Source organism: Xenopus tropicalis, chromosome 5 (assembly GCF_000004195.4).
Source record: "Xenopus tropicalis strain Nigerian chromosome 5, UCB_Xtro_10.0, whole genome shotgun sequence".
Lineage (NCBI taxonomy): Eukaryota > Metazoa > Chordata > Amphibia > Anura > Pipidae > Xenopus > Xenopus tropicalis.
The window spans coordinates 27,930,020-27,943,810 of record NC_030681.2 but is presented as its reverse complement, the minus strand read 5'-3'; the positions used below and the strand labels follow the sequence as shown (position 1 = coordinate 27,943,810).

Sequence of the window (13,791 nt, the reverse complement as noted above, 5' to 3'; positions counted from 1 at the left end):
GAGCGCTCAATACGAAAAAGTTGCGACAAGATACGAGCGCATCGTAATGGCTACGAAAAACTCAAGTTTTTTCGCGCAAATCGTATTGGTAACAAAAAAGTCGCGTCAATTTCCGAAAAGTCGTAAAGGCGCCAAAAAAATTGCAAAAAATACGAAAAAGTCGCAAAATGTTCGTTTTCCAATCGGAATTTTTCCAATTCGGATTCGTGGGTTAGTAAATGTGCCCCATAGTGCAAGTGAAGTTTATTTTGCTTGACAAACACAATAGAAAAGAATTCAGAATTATTTCTCATGGTGACAGGTTCCCTTTAATGACCCATAATATTATTTTACTGATTTTCCTTGTTCTGTCTGAACTGCAGCAAAAGAACATAGAGAGAGCTGAAATGACTGAATGCGAGTGGTGTAAAAACCAGGGGAGCAGGGGGTGTGATTGCACCCGGGCCCACTCCCCTTTGGGGCTTGCCAGAGATCACACTGCTGCAAACAATGCCAATATGCACATGTGGAGGGGTGGGGGCCTGAGTGTACATCCTGCACCCGGGCCCAGAAAAAAAAAAGGGCAGGGGAAGCAAAGCAGACCTGCTTGAAGAGTAGACTAGATGGAGAAAGGTGGGAGGATCAAAAAAATGTGCATTGGCCAGAAAAACATTTAGGCCAATGCTGCACAATGTATTTTCTCCACCAGACCCACGCTAATGCCACCTAGTTGTCTCACCAGTAGCTCCGTGTTGCTTCACCCTTAACATTTAAATCCGTTCAGCCCAATACTGATTTCTTTCAATCCCCTGAAAAAAAAAGTTCAAGGAATGTGACTTTAAATCTATTCTCAAAAATGTTACTTGTTTCTGACACTGTGCTGACATTCTGCAAAGAACCATGTGTCAGTCTTTTAGTCTCAAAAATGTCTCGGGTGCACACTGTGCTGTAAGCTGATCTACACCTGGGGTGTTAAAGATTATTCTTTTATAGTGCAAGAGGTATTGGAGGGGGGGGGGTTACAGTTTTAAATGCAGTTAAACATTTTTCAACACTGCGCAGACCCTTGTGATATTTCAGTGGAGAATACTCTTGCATCTGTCATTGAATCTGGGCCACCTACTTAGATGCATGGAGGAGTGCAGTAACTGTAAAACTGGACCCAAGCATCCTAAGGACATAAATGTCTAGTTAATTGAAAAGACTGGCCAGTGGAATGAAATAGTATCAGTTTTCTCATGTGCTTGGATTTTTATCCAGAACTCATGTTCTTATCTGGCCAAAGATCTAGGCACTGGATTAAAGACTTTCATCCTATGCCTTTAGTAAAAGAATGCCTTGAATTCAGTGGTCTGTCTTACGGTATAAACAACAGCTGCTTTAGTATAAAAAATGTAAAATATGCATTATTATAAGTAACATTTTGTATAAATGCCGGTATTTAATTTAACGTTGTGCTTCCTTCATCAGCTTCTTGGAATGGGGGCAGCCTCTGGGCCCGCTAAAAAGAAATCCGGCACTGGCGATTTGTCACCCATAGGAAATCATCGGTTCATGGGGGTCAAATCGACAGAAAATACCATGCCTTCCAGATCTGTTAGCATCACCACATGTAAAACACAATCCTGGATAATAACCAGAAAGTGCATGGTTACACCTTTTCTTGTGATCTGGATGGAAGGTTTGTCACCCACAGGCAGCACTGATTTTCCATAGATGACAATCTCCTTGTGTGCCATTGGCCTGAGACAATAGAACCCTGTGTTTCTGAGACAGAAATAATTAATTTTGACTTATCTCATGCACCTATACAAAAATAGTGGTAGTGGTTAAAGATGAAGAATCTACATTTTTGGACTGGAGTGCATGTAAGCACTGAATGCAGATGCAATTGAATACGCACAGTTTTATATACCTTTGGCATTTACATGCTTTTCCATGATACAGGCCCCATAGAAGACACTTGGGTCATTTGCCTCTTTTGTTCCTGTGTGGGGGTTCTCACAATAAAAATCCACCACATGGAGTCACAGGTTCCCGTATGTAAGGGCTTCTCTTGGGAGCTGGAAACCATGGCTGCCTAAACTCCCTCCCTAAATCAGATGTAGCAGTTACAGGTGATGTTTCACCGGAGCACCAAAGTGGTGGTAAAAACAGCCCAGGTGCCATTGGTCAAAGAGTTTTATGTTTTATTATTCAGGGCATGATTTTCAGCTATGGGTTAAGGTCCCCATACACGCTGAGATCCGCTCGCTTGGCGAGATCGGCAAGCGAGCGGATCTGCACCCGATATCCCCACCTACGGGGGGGATTGTGGGGAGCGTGTAGTTAAAAAAAATATTGGCGGCAAGGGGCAGTCTGTTCGGGACCGCATCAACGAGCCGATGCGGTCCCCGATCCGACGGAATTTTCTAACCTGGCCGATCGAGATCTGGCCAATTTCAGGCCAGATGTCGGTCGGCCAGGCACCTCGTTTCTGCCCCTACACAGGCAGATAAGCTGCCGAATCAGTCCAAGAGACCGAAATCGGCAGCTACAATCTGCCCCTGTATGGGGACCTTTGGAGTCTGGACTGTTTTTCTGAATATGACACAAGAAGAAGTGCTCCCTATTTAATACACAAGACTGATCAAGCTAAGCCCAAAACCTAAAGTTGGAAGTGGTCTGTCTGTGTCATTAAGATGCTATGGTCTAGCTTAAGTTTTGTCTATATAACATTTCCACTGATCTTCAGTTGAAATGTAACTACTGAGCTTTAAAATTTCACACCCTGGAATTTATTGCATGCTGTGCAACTAAATACCTTTGAGAAATGTTCTTTTATAGCTAATGGTCATGGACAACTAGGCTATGGTTACTTATCAAATCTGTACGGAAACAATACAGGCTCATCCTTGGTGGTCCTTTGTGGGTGTCCTGCATATGTTTCGGTGGCAGTCTTTTCATGCTGGCTATGGGATGGTAATTCATGGAGTAGAGGGAGAAATAACAGTGGCAAATAGTTCTGCCAACTTAATATTCTCTTGATAAGGCTAGGGGCTATGATATAATGTCAGTACCATGGTTGCAAGAAGCCCAGAGCAATATAGATTAAAACTGTATGTTATGTGTATATTAATGTTCACGAGTTCATAACTGTTGATAGTAGTTGAAATCAAAGCATTTGCCTATTCTTTTTTTAAGGGAAAATAAAGTCCATATATTAGTAGTTATTTTATTTACAGGATGAAATAAACATTCAGAATTATTGTGAATTATATCATATAAAAAAAAGGGATTCCCATTCTGTAGGGCTAGTTCTGACTAAGGGGGAGGGACCAAGTCATGGTGGCAAATATTTATGTACTGTCTGATCTATAACTATAGTGTGGGTATCGCTATATTTTAATATAAAAGACCAAATGTGTGACCACAAGGGCTGTCCGGGTGATGTCACTGGATGGGGCTATGATGCGGCGATTGGCTGCTTCAATCTCAGTGAGTCCTGCCCGGTTCGATCACCATGTTATAGCCCCATCCAGTGACATCACAGCCCCTGCCTATTCCCTGCGTCCATGACATCACGGGCCCGCCTCTTCCCCGCCCCCGTGATATCAAGATCCCCCTTTCTTTCCGCGACAAATGCCGGCAGAGATGGCAACCCTACAGTGACCCCCAATTGGAATATTTTTCATGGAACATTGTAGATACCTTTGGTTTTACCAAGTTATATATTCTGAAGTAAGCACTTATCATGCTTAGCACTACCCCTGTGGTTCATACCAAGAAAGGCCAGATATACCTTTGGTTTTGTAATCATCATTGGTCATTGTAAAGGCCTTGTTAAGTGGCAGCTTTCCAGTTGTCCCTCCTGTTTGTCCCATTTACGGCACCATTCAGCTGGCCACGCCCTCAGTGTTCTTATACCCCACCCCTTAGGGCCGTGGCAGACAGGGAGATTAGTCGCTGTGCTGCAAATCTCCCTTGTCGCAGGCGACTAATTTCCCCGATATGCCATCCCACCAGCTAGAATGTAAATTGCCGGTGGGATGGCATACGAGGTGCCGAAATCGACCAAATTTCCTGTCAAGGCAACTTCAGTGATTTCGGCAAATCGCTGCACCATGTATGCCATCCCAACAGGGATTTACACTCTAGCCACCGGGATGGGGAGATTAGTCGTCGGCGACAAGGGAGATTTGGCTTGCTGTAAATTACTTTTAATAGCAGCCACGTGAGGTGCTAAAGAGCTTATGTCCAGCCTGCCACTCAGAAAGTGGATTTTCAGTACTAATATTTTCACAGAAGCTTGAGAAATAGTATAAATGAGAAATAAATATATGTTTAGCTCCTGTTATTTCCATTAACCAAACCAATTGGGGATATAAAAAAGTGAAGAAATAGAGACCCTTAGCTCTTAGAGCTCATATTCCATACCATTGATATTTATAACTCGTTAGGAAAATGTCATGGTTTAGTGGTTAAGTCACTGGCCTGAGTTCAATTCCCTTTAATTCCATTGGGGCCTTAGTTAAGTCTTGTAATCTTCTTGTGGTTCGGGCATGCCACTTATATTGTAAGCCCTAGAGGTGAGGAACTCACCCGACCTTATATTCTCTGTATGGTTACCGAGAGCTCTTCTGTTTGGCAAATACCCGCAGCTGAACTTCTCTCTGTCTCATCTTCCGGATAACATCCCTATAAAATCCATAAGCTCAGGTTTTGCATCCAACTCAGTTCATAAAGGAAACAGCATTATTCCACATAATAGCCCACAGAGCCATTGATTACATCTGGACAGAGCACTTGCAGCTGCTAATTATTTATTTATTGGAGAATGGAATATATAACTTTTACCTGCTAACCACAGTACCTGGTGAAAACTCTCATGAGGGAATATACACACATATAGTGAACTCTGGGCCTTAGTTATGCAGCCAAAGTAATCACATGGCAGCCTTTTCATATTCTAGATTGCCATGCAGATTAAATGGTTTCACCTGTGGTGACAGTTGCCCCTGAGTTTTTGCCACAAGTTCCATCTCCCATTGACTTTATCAAAGCCTCCTGACAGCGCTAGTGCATGTGGTTTTTGGCATTTGGAGTGTTGTCATGCTGAAAGCCACCTATACCAGCAGAGTTGGGCATTCATTGGAAGGGGCACAGGTGGTTTTTCTGGCAGAGACACTGACCTGTGTGACATTAACCTTTACAGCCAGTTCCTGTTGGTCTGCATCCACCATTCTGAATGTTCCTATAGATATTGTGAGTTTGTGCCTTCACCCATAGTAAGGCACAGGTTTAAATGCTACAGGTCTCAAGTTAGAGTGATTCCCCATGTTATCTTTTGACATCTGGTGCACATTGTTTTCATATTGCTAGTAAATTCTCCAGCTGGTAATCCTGACCGGGATGACAGAAACAGCTGCTCCGCTCCGTCCACTTTTAAAATGATGTTTTTGACCTTCCTTGAAGACGGTTAATCCCTGACTCTTTAAACTGCTTCTGGCAGCAGCGGCGCCGAGAAAGAATAAAGTGTAAACCCGCAACTGCCCTGGCTGAGGCTTTCTATTGATTAACAGCATAATATATACTGTGATGAAAGGAGGAATTTTTGGAGTAGTGGAGTAAAGCAAGGAGGGTTCTGGGCTGAAAATAGAGTTGGGTCTTCCAAGCAGCAAGGGGCAAATATTTCTCAAGTTATTAGGCTGTAGTATGCAACTGGAATGCTCTGATTTCATACCAAAGCAAGTCATTGTGCATGGCTGTGACCTTTGCGACTGACTTCTCTAGTTCATTATTATAAGAGCAACTGGGACAATCACAGGCATTTCCCCCTAGTTTCTTGGCTGTTCCAACAATAATGTTAATTTATTTTGTGTTTGTGCCCATTAATGTCAGAGGAAGGTGCTGAATGCATTCTGTGAATGCTGAAAGAGACATCTGGTCAGAAAGGACTTGGGATGGGCTGGCTACAAGAAACACATTCCTGGTCATTTTGGCAGTGCACCTAATGGGCCAGACTGGTCACTAACGAAACAGATCCAGTCTTTTGGACATCACCCAGTTGATCAATGTAATCATTGCCCTAAAGAGACTTACCAGAATGCTCAGTTTAACTTAAAACAACACAAAACTGCCCAACTTTATCTGCCTGTGTGTGGCCAGCTTTAGGCAACAGAAAGGGAGTAAAATAAATCTGCGGCCTCTTATTTTACACCAAATTTCATTAAGGCAAAATGTGACTATAGAATGTGTGTGTCTTACCCAACCCCGTAGAGTTAATAGCTGAACCCCTCTTCTGTTGCTGGAGGCCCACAGTAAATAGTTTGTCTGCCTTTATGGAAAAACTGAATTTGCCGATTGAAATTCTTCTGTAGGTTCTAATTTAAATGCGCTGTTGAAATTTCTGGCCTGTAGAACAAAGCGTTTGGCCTAGCATGGATTCTGGTTAAGAAATATCCTTTGCTTACCTAGTAAGGTCAATGGATTGGAGGCCTCTACTCTGCCACCTGGGAGTTTAGCAACAGCTTTGGCTTAAAAGGAGCATTGAAATTATTTTGTCTAAATCCTGAATCCGTCCGCCAAACATTTCTGCTTTATACATTGACTGTTCTATTGCTGTTTTTCATTTGTGTCAGAATTCATTGGCACGCCGAGCATTTCTCTTTTCAAGCAGCCTCTCTAGGTGTCTTATCTTAAGCAAGTCAATCAGAACAGTGGAACGTTGTTTTGGAGAACACAGGGGACCCCTATAATAAATGGAAATATGTGCAAAGTGTCTGTCTGGGGTTGGTGATATGTTATAATGCTTACATTATATCTGTAGAACAGGACAAGACTATCATTGTATCCTATGGTCCTGTCAAGGTGGGCTTTTAACCTTCTAAGGAAGTCAGCGGAGCAGTATTTGATGGGGCTATATCTCTCAGGACACTTTCCCCAGCAGGCATGCTATAGCTGGGGTGGGGGTTCCTAGGATTTCTATATACCCTACACTTGCAGGTGATGAGAAGGGTTTTAACCCTTTCTGACCTCTTCAATGAAGCCTCTGGCTACACTGTTGTTTTTCCAAATCATATATTTACCCCCTTGAGTGAGCTATTACAGGAGCTATCCATCACTTAAGCTATTTCTATCTTTCTTATACTGAGCCCTCCTGCCTTAGACTCAACAACACTTTTTGCTCCAAGATGGCCATCAGTGGGCTAAATCATATTATGGTACTGCAATGTATTTAGAGCATTGTGAGCCTGATTTACCTTAGAGCTCCCATATCAGCCAATATTGGCCCACTATAGCCACTGAATAACTTGTAAATTGTTTCTTGTAAGAGCTAGGGAAATCAGTCAGCAGTGAATGAGCATGTGACACCGGCTATGTGACTGATTTCTGTCATCAGGCTGTAAAGTAATGTTGTCATCACTCCGATTGTATGGAATAAACAATGCTTTGTTTTACAGCACTGCTGTCCAAGGAACCGGCTGATTATACAATATGCAGCATGTTCATGGGCTGGATTATATTAATTGTACAATGCCCTGTGACCCTCCAGTTCTGCAGCCCTATTTTAGTGGGACTGCTATTTTATTTAGAATTTAGGACAGAGTTGTGCAGTAATGTGTGTGTTTCATTTGTAGATTTATTTATATCACAGAAGTCTGACTTTGCTCTTGGCACATTGTGTAGCCTCTAAAGGAGTGCTGACATCAAGAATAAACAGGGCATTTTTGCAAACCCTGTTAGCCATTATGTAAAGTAAATGTAAGGAATCTATTATGAGAAATCAGTTTGAAATAGAAACTGAAATGAAAACAACTGTAGCAGTAAGTATGGGCTGTGAGTTACCTGGACATCAGCACCTGGGCCAGGGTGATATAGCCAGTAGGTTGCATGAATTGGCTACCCTGGCTCTGTCCTACTGGATCCAAAAGAGATGGACACACAGTCTTAGGGCTGAATGGGGTTGGTACATGCCCTGCAATACTCTTAGCTCAAAAGAAGACCACTTTACTGTATTCTGCAATGGCAATGTCCCAGGTATTTCTGAAAGTTTTGACTGCTGCTGTTTCCACCTAAGTGCAGGGGCAGTCAGAACACCCCGTGTAGCATAAGCATTAAACTGCATGTCTTTAGATTAGAAGGGTTTGAGTTTTGGAGCAGTGCCTGCCTATTATAGATGATATATAATGGCTAAATCCCTCCTGTTACATATGTGATTTTCTGACCATCTCTCTTGAGTCTGACACACACAAGTGGCCTCACATAGAGCACTATAAATGGATCTCATAGTTCTGCTCTCCCCATTGGATTCCTCTCATCCCAGTCACATGCTTTGTGTCCCCCCAAGCAATAAGATGTCCATTTGAAAAGCGCACACAATGTGGGGAAAAGGCGGTTGTGTGATATACATCTGTAAGCCTGCAAACGGCTGCATTGACTCTGTGCCAGGAATCATTTGGCTGACCCGCAGCACACAACTCAAGAACTGTTATGTTGCCTTTCTGCTTTTAAGTTGGAAATGAGATCTGTAGCGCTAAGCATCTGAGCAGTCATGCTGACATGGAGACCTACACCAAAGGGCTGCTGTACTGCTCGCAAGCAGTTTAGGAATCTTTACCACTTGCATGGAACATTAATACTAAAATACCACTTGATTCCTTCTGAGATATCATTAACATTTACAAGATTTGTCACCTTTTTCTGTGCTGGGCATTACTGAGATTTGTACATAGCATGGCACATACACACAGCTTCCCTTAAGCTCGACATAAACAGGAAGGTGTGCTTGTTTGGCAAGGCCCCTAAACAAGTCTTTTCCTGCCTTGGCCATGTAAGTAGTGGATCAAATGAGACTGATCCAACCGTTTGGCATAACCAGATTGGAACCCATGGGAGCCATGCAGACCAATAAAGAGCTTGACAGGCAATGCATGATATGGTGTTATCAGAATAGCAGAATCATTGTCTGCCAGTGCGTTCTAGGGGTTGCATAGGCCATACAGTTTAAAGCTGGCCATACATGTTAAGGATCATTTGTAATACGATTGTTTGACAGTGAGGTACAAGCAGTTTGTTGGGACAAGGGCCTCAACAACAAGCAGTTCTTGGCTAAGTGGAATTTTTAAACCTGTCCCATCGATTTTTGAATAGATATCAGTCGGATAGGCCCCTCGGAGGGCTCTATACATGGGCAATATGCTGCCTGCATGGTCTGTCAGCAGCTTTTATTGGTCTTTGTATGGTCACCTTAACTACAGTGGCTGGAAAGAGAGACAGCTTACCCAGTCTCAAACATGTGAGGCCTAAGTATTTATGTATGTGGGAATATTGCTCCCCTGGGTCAATTCCTTCTACTTGAAACGGTGTAGTATAAACCATCACTCCTCCAGCCATGGGTCCAGTGGGCGGGGTATCACTCATTGGCGGTACACTCATTTGAGGTATCTGGCACCATTTCTTATCACTTTTATGATCTTAATGCATTAAGGCTGTAACTCCAATTTGTGCAACTGGGGAAACATTCTGAATGTATGATATAACTATTAATAACCTTATTTTATTTCTCCACAGACGCACATTTCTAGGCTACCTCCGGGTGCAGTAGCTGGCCAATCTGTAGCCATTGAAGGTGGGGTCTGCAGACTGGGAAACCCTAATCCAACCACAACTCTTCCCTGACCGCATTCTACTAGGAAACAGGTTTAATCATTGGCAAACACATGCTGCCGTTCCACAAACAACGGTTTTTCTGTTCTAGTTAAACCCAATGATACAATACTCACTTGTATAACCCAATCAGCATGCTAGCTGTAAGGGCCACGCCCCTTCCTCGTTACACAATAATGGCTTTATTTATAATATGCGTAATTACAATAGACTGTATAACTGTCAGTGACCAGTGCAATATATAACGTGAATTAACAGTTTTCATTGTTCTTTTCCTTCCACACAAGAACATTAATTGTATATTTTAAGTTATGAATAGTTGCTGCCTTATATTTCTTCCTTTTTTTCACTATTTTTTAATATGCTTTATTATATTCTCCGCAAAAATTGTGTTTTGGAGGTGTAAAATATACATTAATAAGTAACTTTGTTTTGTGCATGCTCGGAAGCCTCCTGGCAGGACTGTATTTGGTGCTTTTTAATTAGAATTCAAAATAAGCTGCTTTCTTGTTTTCTACATTTATTGATATTATTATTATTATATAATTCTACCTATGGAATCAGCTCTTATTACTTACTTGAATTTACATGTATGACTTTCTTTCTTGTCGCATGGGCTTCCAGTCGAACCCCCCCTGTGGCCTACAGACATATTGGCTTGCATAGATGCTTATGAGCAGTCACTTTAATTTCTCTGTATTTTAACATGTTTATTGTTATCTTTCTGTAACAGGCAAAGTAAATAAGAATATTATAGTACGATGGTATAAAATATATCAAAGCTTATGTACTGTAAACTCTGTATAACCATTCTGTTTAAAGATATTTTCTAAAAGTCTAAATAAAGTGGACTGTTACCATATGTTATGGTTTTCTGAAGTGCAATGGAGTTAACAAGCTGGATTTATGTATGAATTATATAGAAACGTGTGTCAAACGATCCCCCCCACCCCAGTTGTGCCCCTGCTTTGCGTGCTGCCACATACATATGAACAGATATATTAAATATGAGCTGAGAACAGGACCGTCTTTTGTGGCTGTGGGGCCCTGGGCAAAAAATGAATTAGTATGCTGCATTATTTATATATTTCTATCCCACCCCTCCCACATGGTACAGATGCTTCTACTTCTGTGCAGCACTGTAACTTCTTGACTTCTAAAGTGAGGGAGAATCCTTTCGTATAGCCACTTCAAGCCTCTTCCTTGTGGCCTGGAAATATTTAGACCTGCTGAGTAATAAATCTTCTATAAGTGTGGAAATACTATCTAAAAATGCCAGAGGGGCGGCTGTAAGATGCCATAGACAGTCCGTGTTTATTGGGCTGCTGGGGGGCTGTTTGTTCCACTGTGTACATGAATTGCCAGGGACTATTTTGATTTTTAGTCCAGACCTGGCAGTAGCCATTGTGCTGTTCAGCTGGTTAAAGGACAAATGGGCTGCTGGTACATTATGTGGACACTGGCACTGCATTTTTTTAATTAATAGAACTTGATGAACTTGATAAAGTTGTAGGTAAATTTCTATTAACTTGTTCACTAAAGTAGCCACGCACATTATGGCTGGCTTTTTATTGTTCCAGTAGACGGAACAGCAAGAAGTGAAAAGGAAACTCTGTTCCTGCTAAATTCCTCACCTGCCGATGCACCATGCAATGGCTGGCATTGAGCTTTGCCTTGCCAAAAAATTTGCAAAACTGCATCGTACAATCTTATCTTTGCTATAGAGATCTATGAACAAGCTGGCGGAAAGACAACCAAAATTGAACCCATTCTGCAGTAGCAGGGGGTGAATTTATCCAGCTATGGAGACTACACAGAGTCGAACTGGGGTAGCTGGGGCCCACCCGGTACGTGCCTCAAGGGCCCACCACCCTGCCACTGCCATTTCCCACTTCGCCCTTAGCAATCGCAATTTCTGCTCTTCAGCCCTACTTACTTTGCTATTAAAAATGGCTGTGTGTTCCACTGTGGAACACACAGCCATCTTTAATTTCTAACAGCAAAGCAAGTAGCGGAGCAGGAAACAGTGGTGGCTGGGGGCTGCTGGCTTGTGGGCAGGTAGTGGGGCCCAACAGGATTTTTCCTGGTGTCCCAGTGGGCCGGTCCAACGCTGAGACTATATGTAGCAAATGAAGCCTTACCATGCATCTGTATTCTGTGTCTACTCATACTGGCGTCATGTTAACATTCTATAACTTGACTAAGATTACGTTGGAATAGAGTAAAATACACTGTATAGTTAATACATTTCTCACTTCCACCTATTTTTTTGTCTTTAATATTTTAAACACAATTCTGATTCGGAATATTTTCCTTCCTTTCTGGGTTGATGAAAGTTTTCAGGTTCTTGGCCAAAACAGAGAGAGTGCAGAATTCCAAAGCTGACAAAGCAAGATGGGAACACAAAAATGCACTTTGGCTGTAAAGTACATATCCAAAGGAAGGATTAAATCTAGAATTGGCATCATCACTGACTACAGAAATTTAATGACAGCATATCACATTCAGAAATTTTCAGACCAAATGCCAAAGATGGCTCTCTGTAACTAAAAGTGGAGTTATGGTGGTGAAAAATTACCACTGTGGTTTACACTTTAGGCAGGAAGAACAATATTGTGCAGGGCCACCGGGAGGAAAGCCAGGTGAGATTAAGACCTATTCTTGCCAAAAAAAACAGTAAGGCATTTCAATTAAAATGATCGACCTCATGTAAAAGGAACATTCATTTGTATATGTCACAGAAATTATCTTGAATCAGTGCATCATTCGAATGAAAGACTGCATCATCATAAACAAACCCAATCTGTATCTGCTGCTTGATTGCCTGCATTGGTAACCACATACTGAAGCAATTAAGAGATTACTTGGTGCCTTGTGAAGGGCAATAGAATCCCTTCCTGGATCAGCAACTTAAGCTGACTCTGCACATCCATGTGTGTCCTACTTTTGTAGAAAAATAAAATGACCACCCATGTCACCTTTATCTAAGTTAACTTCCAGTAGCCCCGTATTGATTGCTGGTCAGCCATCCTGGATAAATGCCACCTATGCACAGCAGTTCCTTGCACCGTACCTATCTGCTGGGGGACATCACTGTAGGAATGTGCAGTTGTGTTACTGATTCATCTAGAGCTGTTGCTGTCACACTTTCAGTTCCCCTACTCTTTGGTCAGGACCCCTCTTAGCTCTTGAAATGAGTAGCGATATAGGAAAATATGTGTATTAGTCATTCACCCATAGTTCTAAGAATTTCTAGGACATCAAATGCATATTCACCACATATTTCACACTATAACTCACCTTCAAGATGGGTTTTCAGGTGTATATAAGGCAACAAATGGCCATTAGGGCTCTCACTAATTGGCCTTCAGGCTAAACTCTTCTTGCTTCTGCTTTGACCTTCCCTGAGAGAGGCGGCCCCACAGTTTGGGAATTCTAGTTCTAGAGCAGGGGTGTCAAACTCAATTACATAAGGGGGCCGAAATCTAAAACACAAGTCGCGGGGCAAATTTTTTTATTAATATAATTAGTAAGATGCTAAGGGGTATGTTTATCACAATGTGTTAAAAGTGGAGTAAGACATTACCGGTGATGTTGCTCATAGCAGCCAATGGATGCTTTGCTACTGTTGAAATCTGATTACTGATTGGATGCCTTGGGCAACATTACTGGTAATGCTTCACTTTTTACACAGCATAATAAATATGCCCCTTAGTCTTAGTGACTATGTGAGGAAAATGGAAATTGATCAGGCCGAATGGTCAGACACACTCACCAAGGGCCACATAAAACAGCCAGGTGGGCCGGATTTGGCCCCCGGGCCTTGTGTTTGACATATATGTTCTAGAGGGTGGCACAAAAGAGGGGGCACCACAGATTCCTTATTTAAAAGGAATCCAAAATTATTTTTTAAATATGTAAATAGTAAAATATTAAGCAAGAAAGGGTGGGACCCTTATTATCACAGGGGAGTCAGTTGGTTAATGAGAACAGATAAAAAGCGGAAATTCTGAAATTTTCATCTGTCTACACAACTGAGGAACCAGCTAATGAAGGCTTCCTTTTTAATAGGCCCAATTCTAGTAATAATAACTACTGACGCATGGGTCACTCAGGAGGGAATTCAAAAGAGTCTAGAACATGTAAAGGTAAACAAAGGTCTGG

At 42.1% G+C, this 13,791-nt stretch overlaps 1 protein-coding gene across 3 annotated transcripts in view; it reads left to right on the top strand.

The window, feature by feature from the left end:
- tasp1 (taspase 1) overlaps positions 1 to 10,489 on the top strand; it is a 119,301-nt gene extending 108,812 nt beyond the window's left edge. For 2 of the 3 annotated variants that reach the window (XM_012962750.2, XM_018093794.2), the window contains one exon: positions 9,532 to 10,489. In XM_012962750.2, coding sequence (XP_012818204.1) covers positions 9,532 to 9,639 — 108 coding nt within the window. In that variant the 3' untranslated portion in view covers positions 9,640 to 10,489. 3 annotated transcript variants of the gene reach the window in all.
- Positions 10,490 to 13,791: the final 3,302 nt, after the last annotated feature.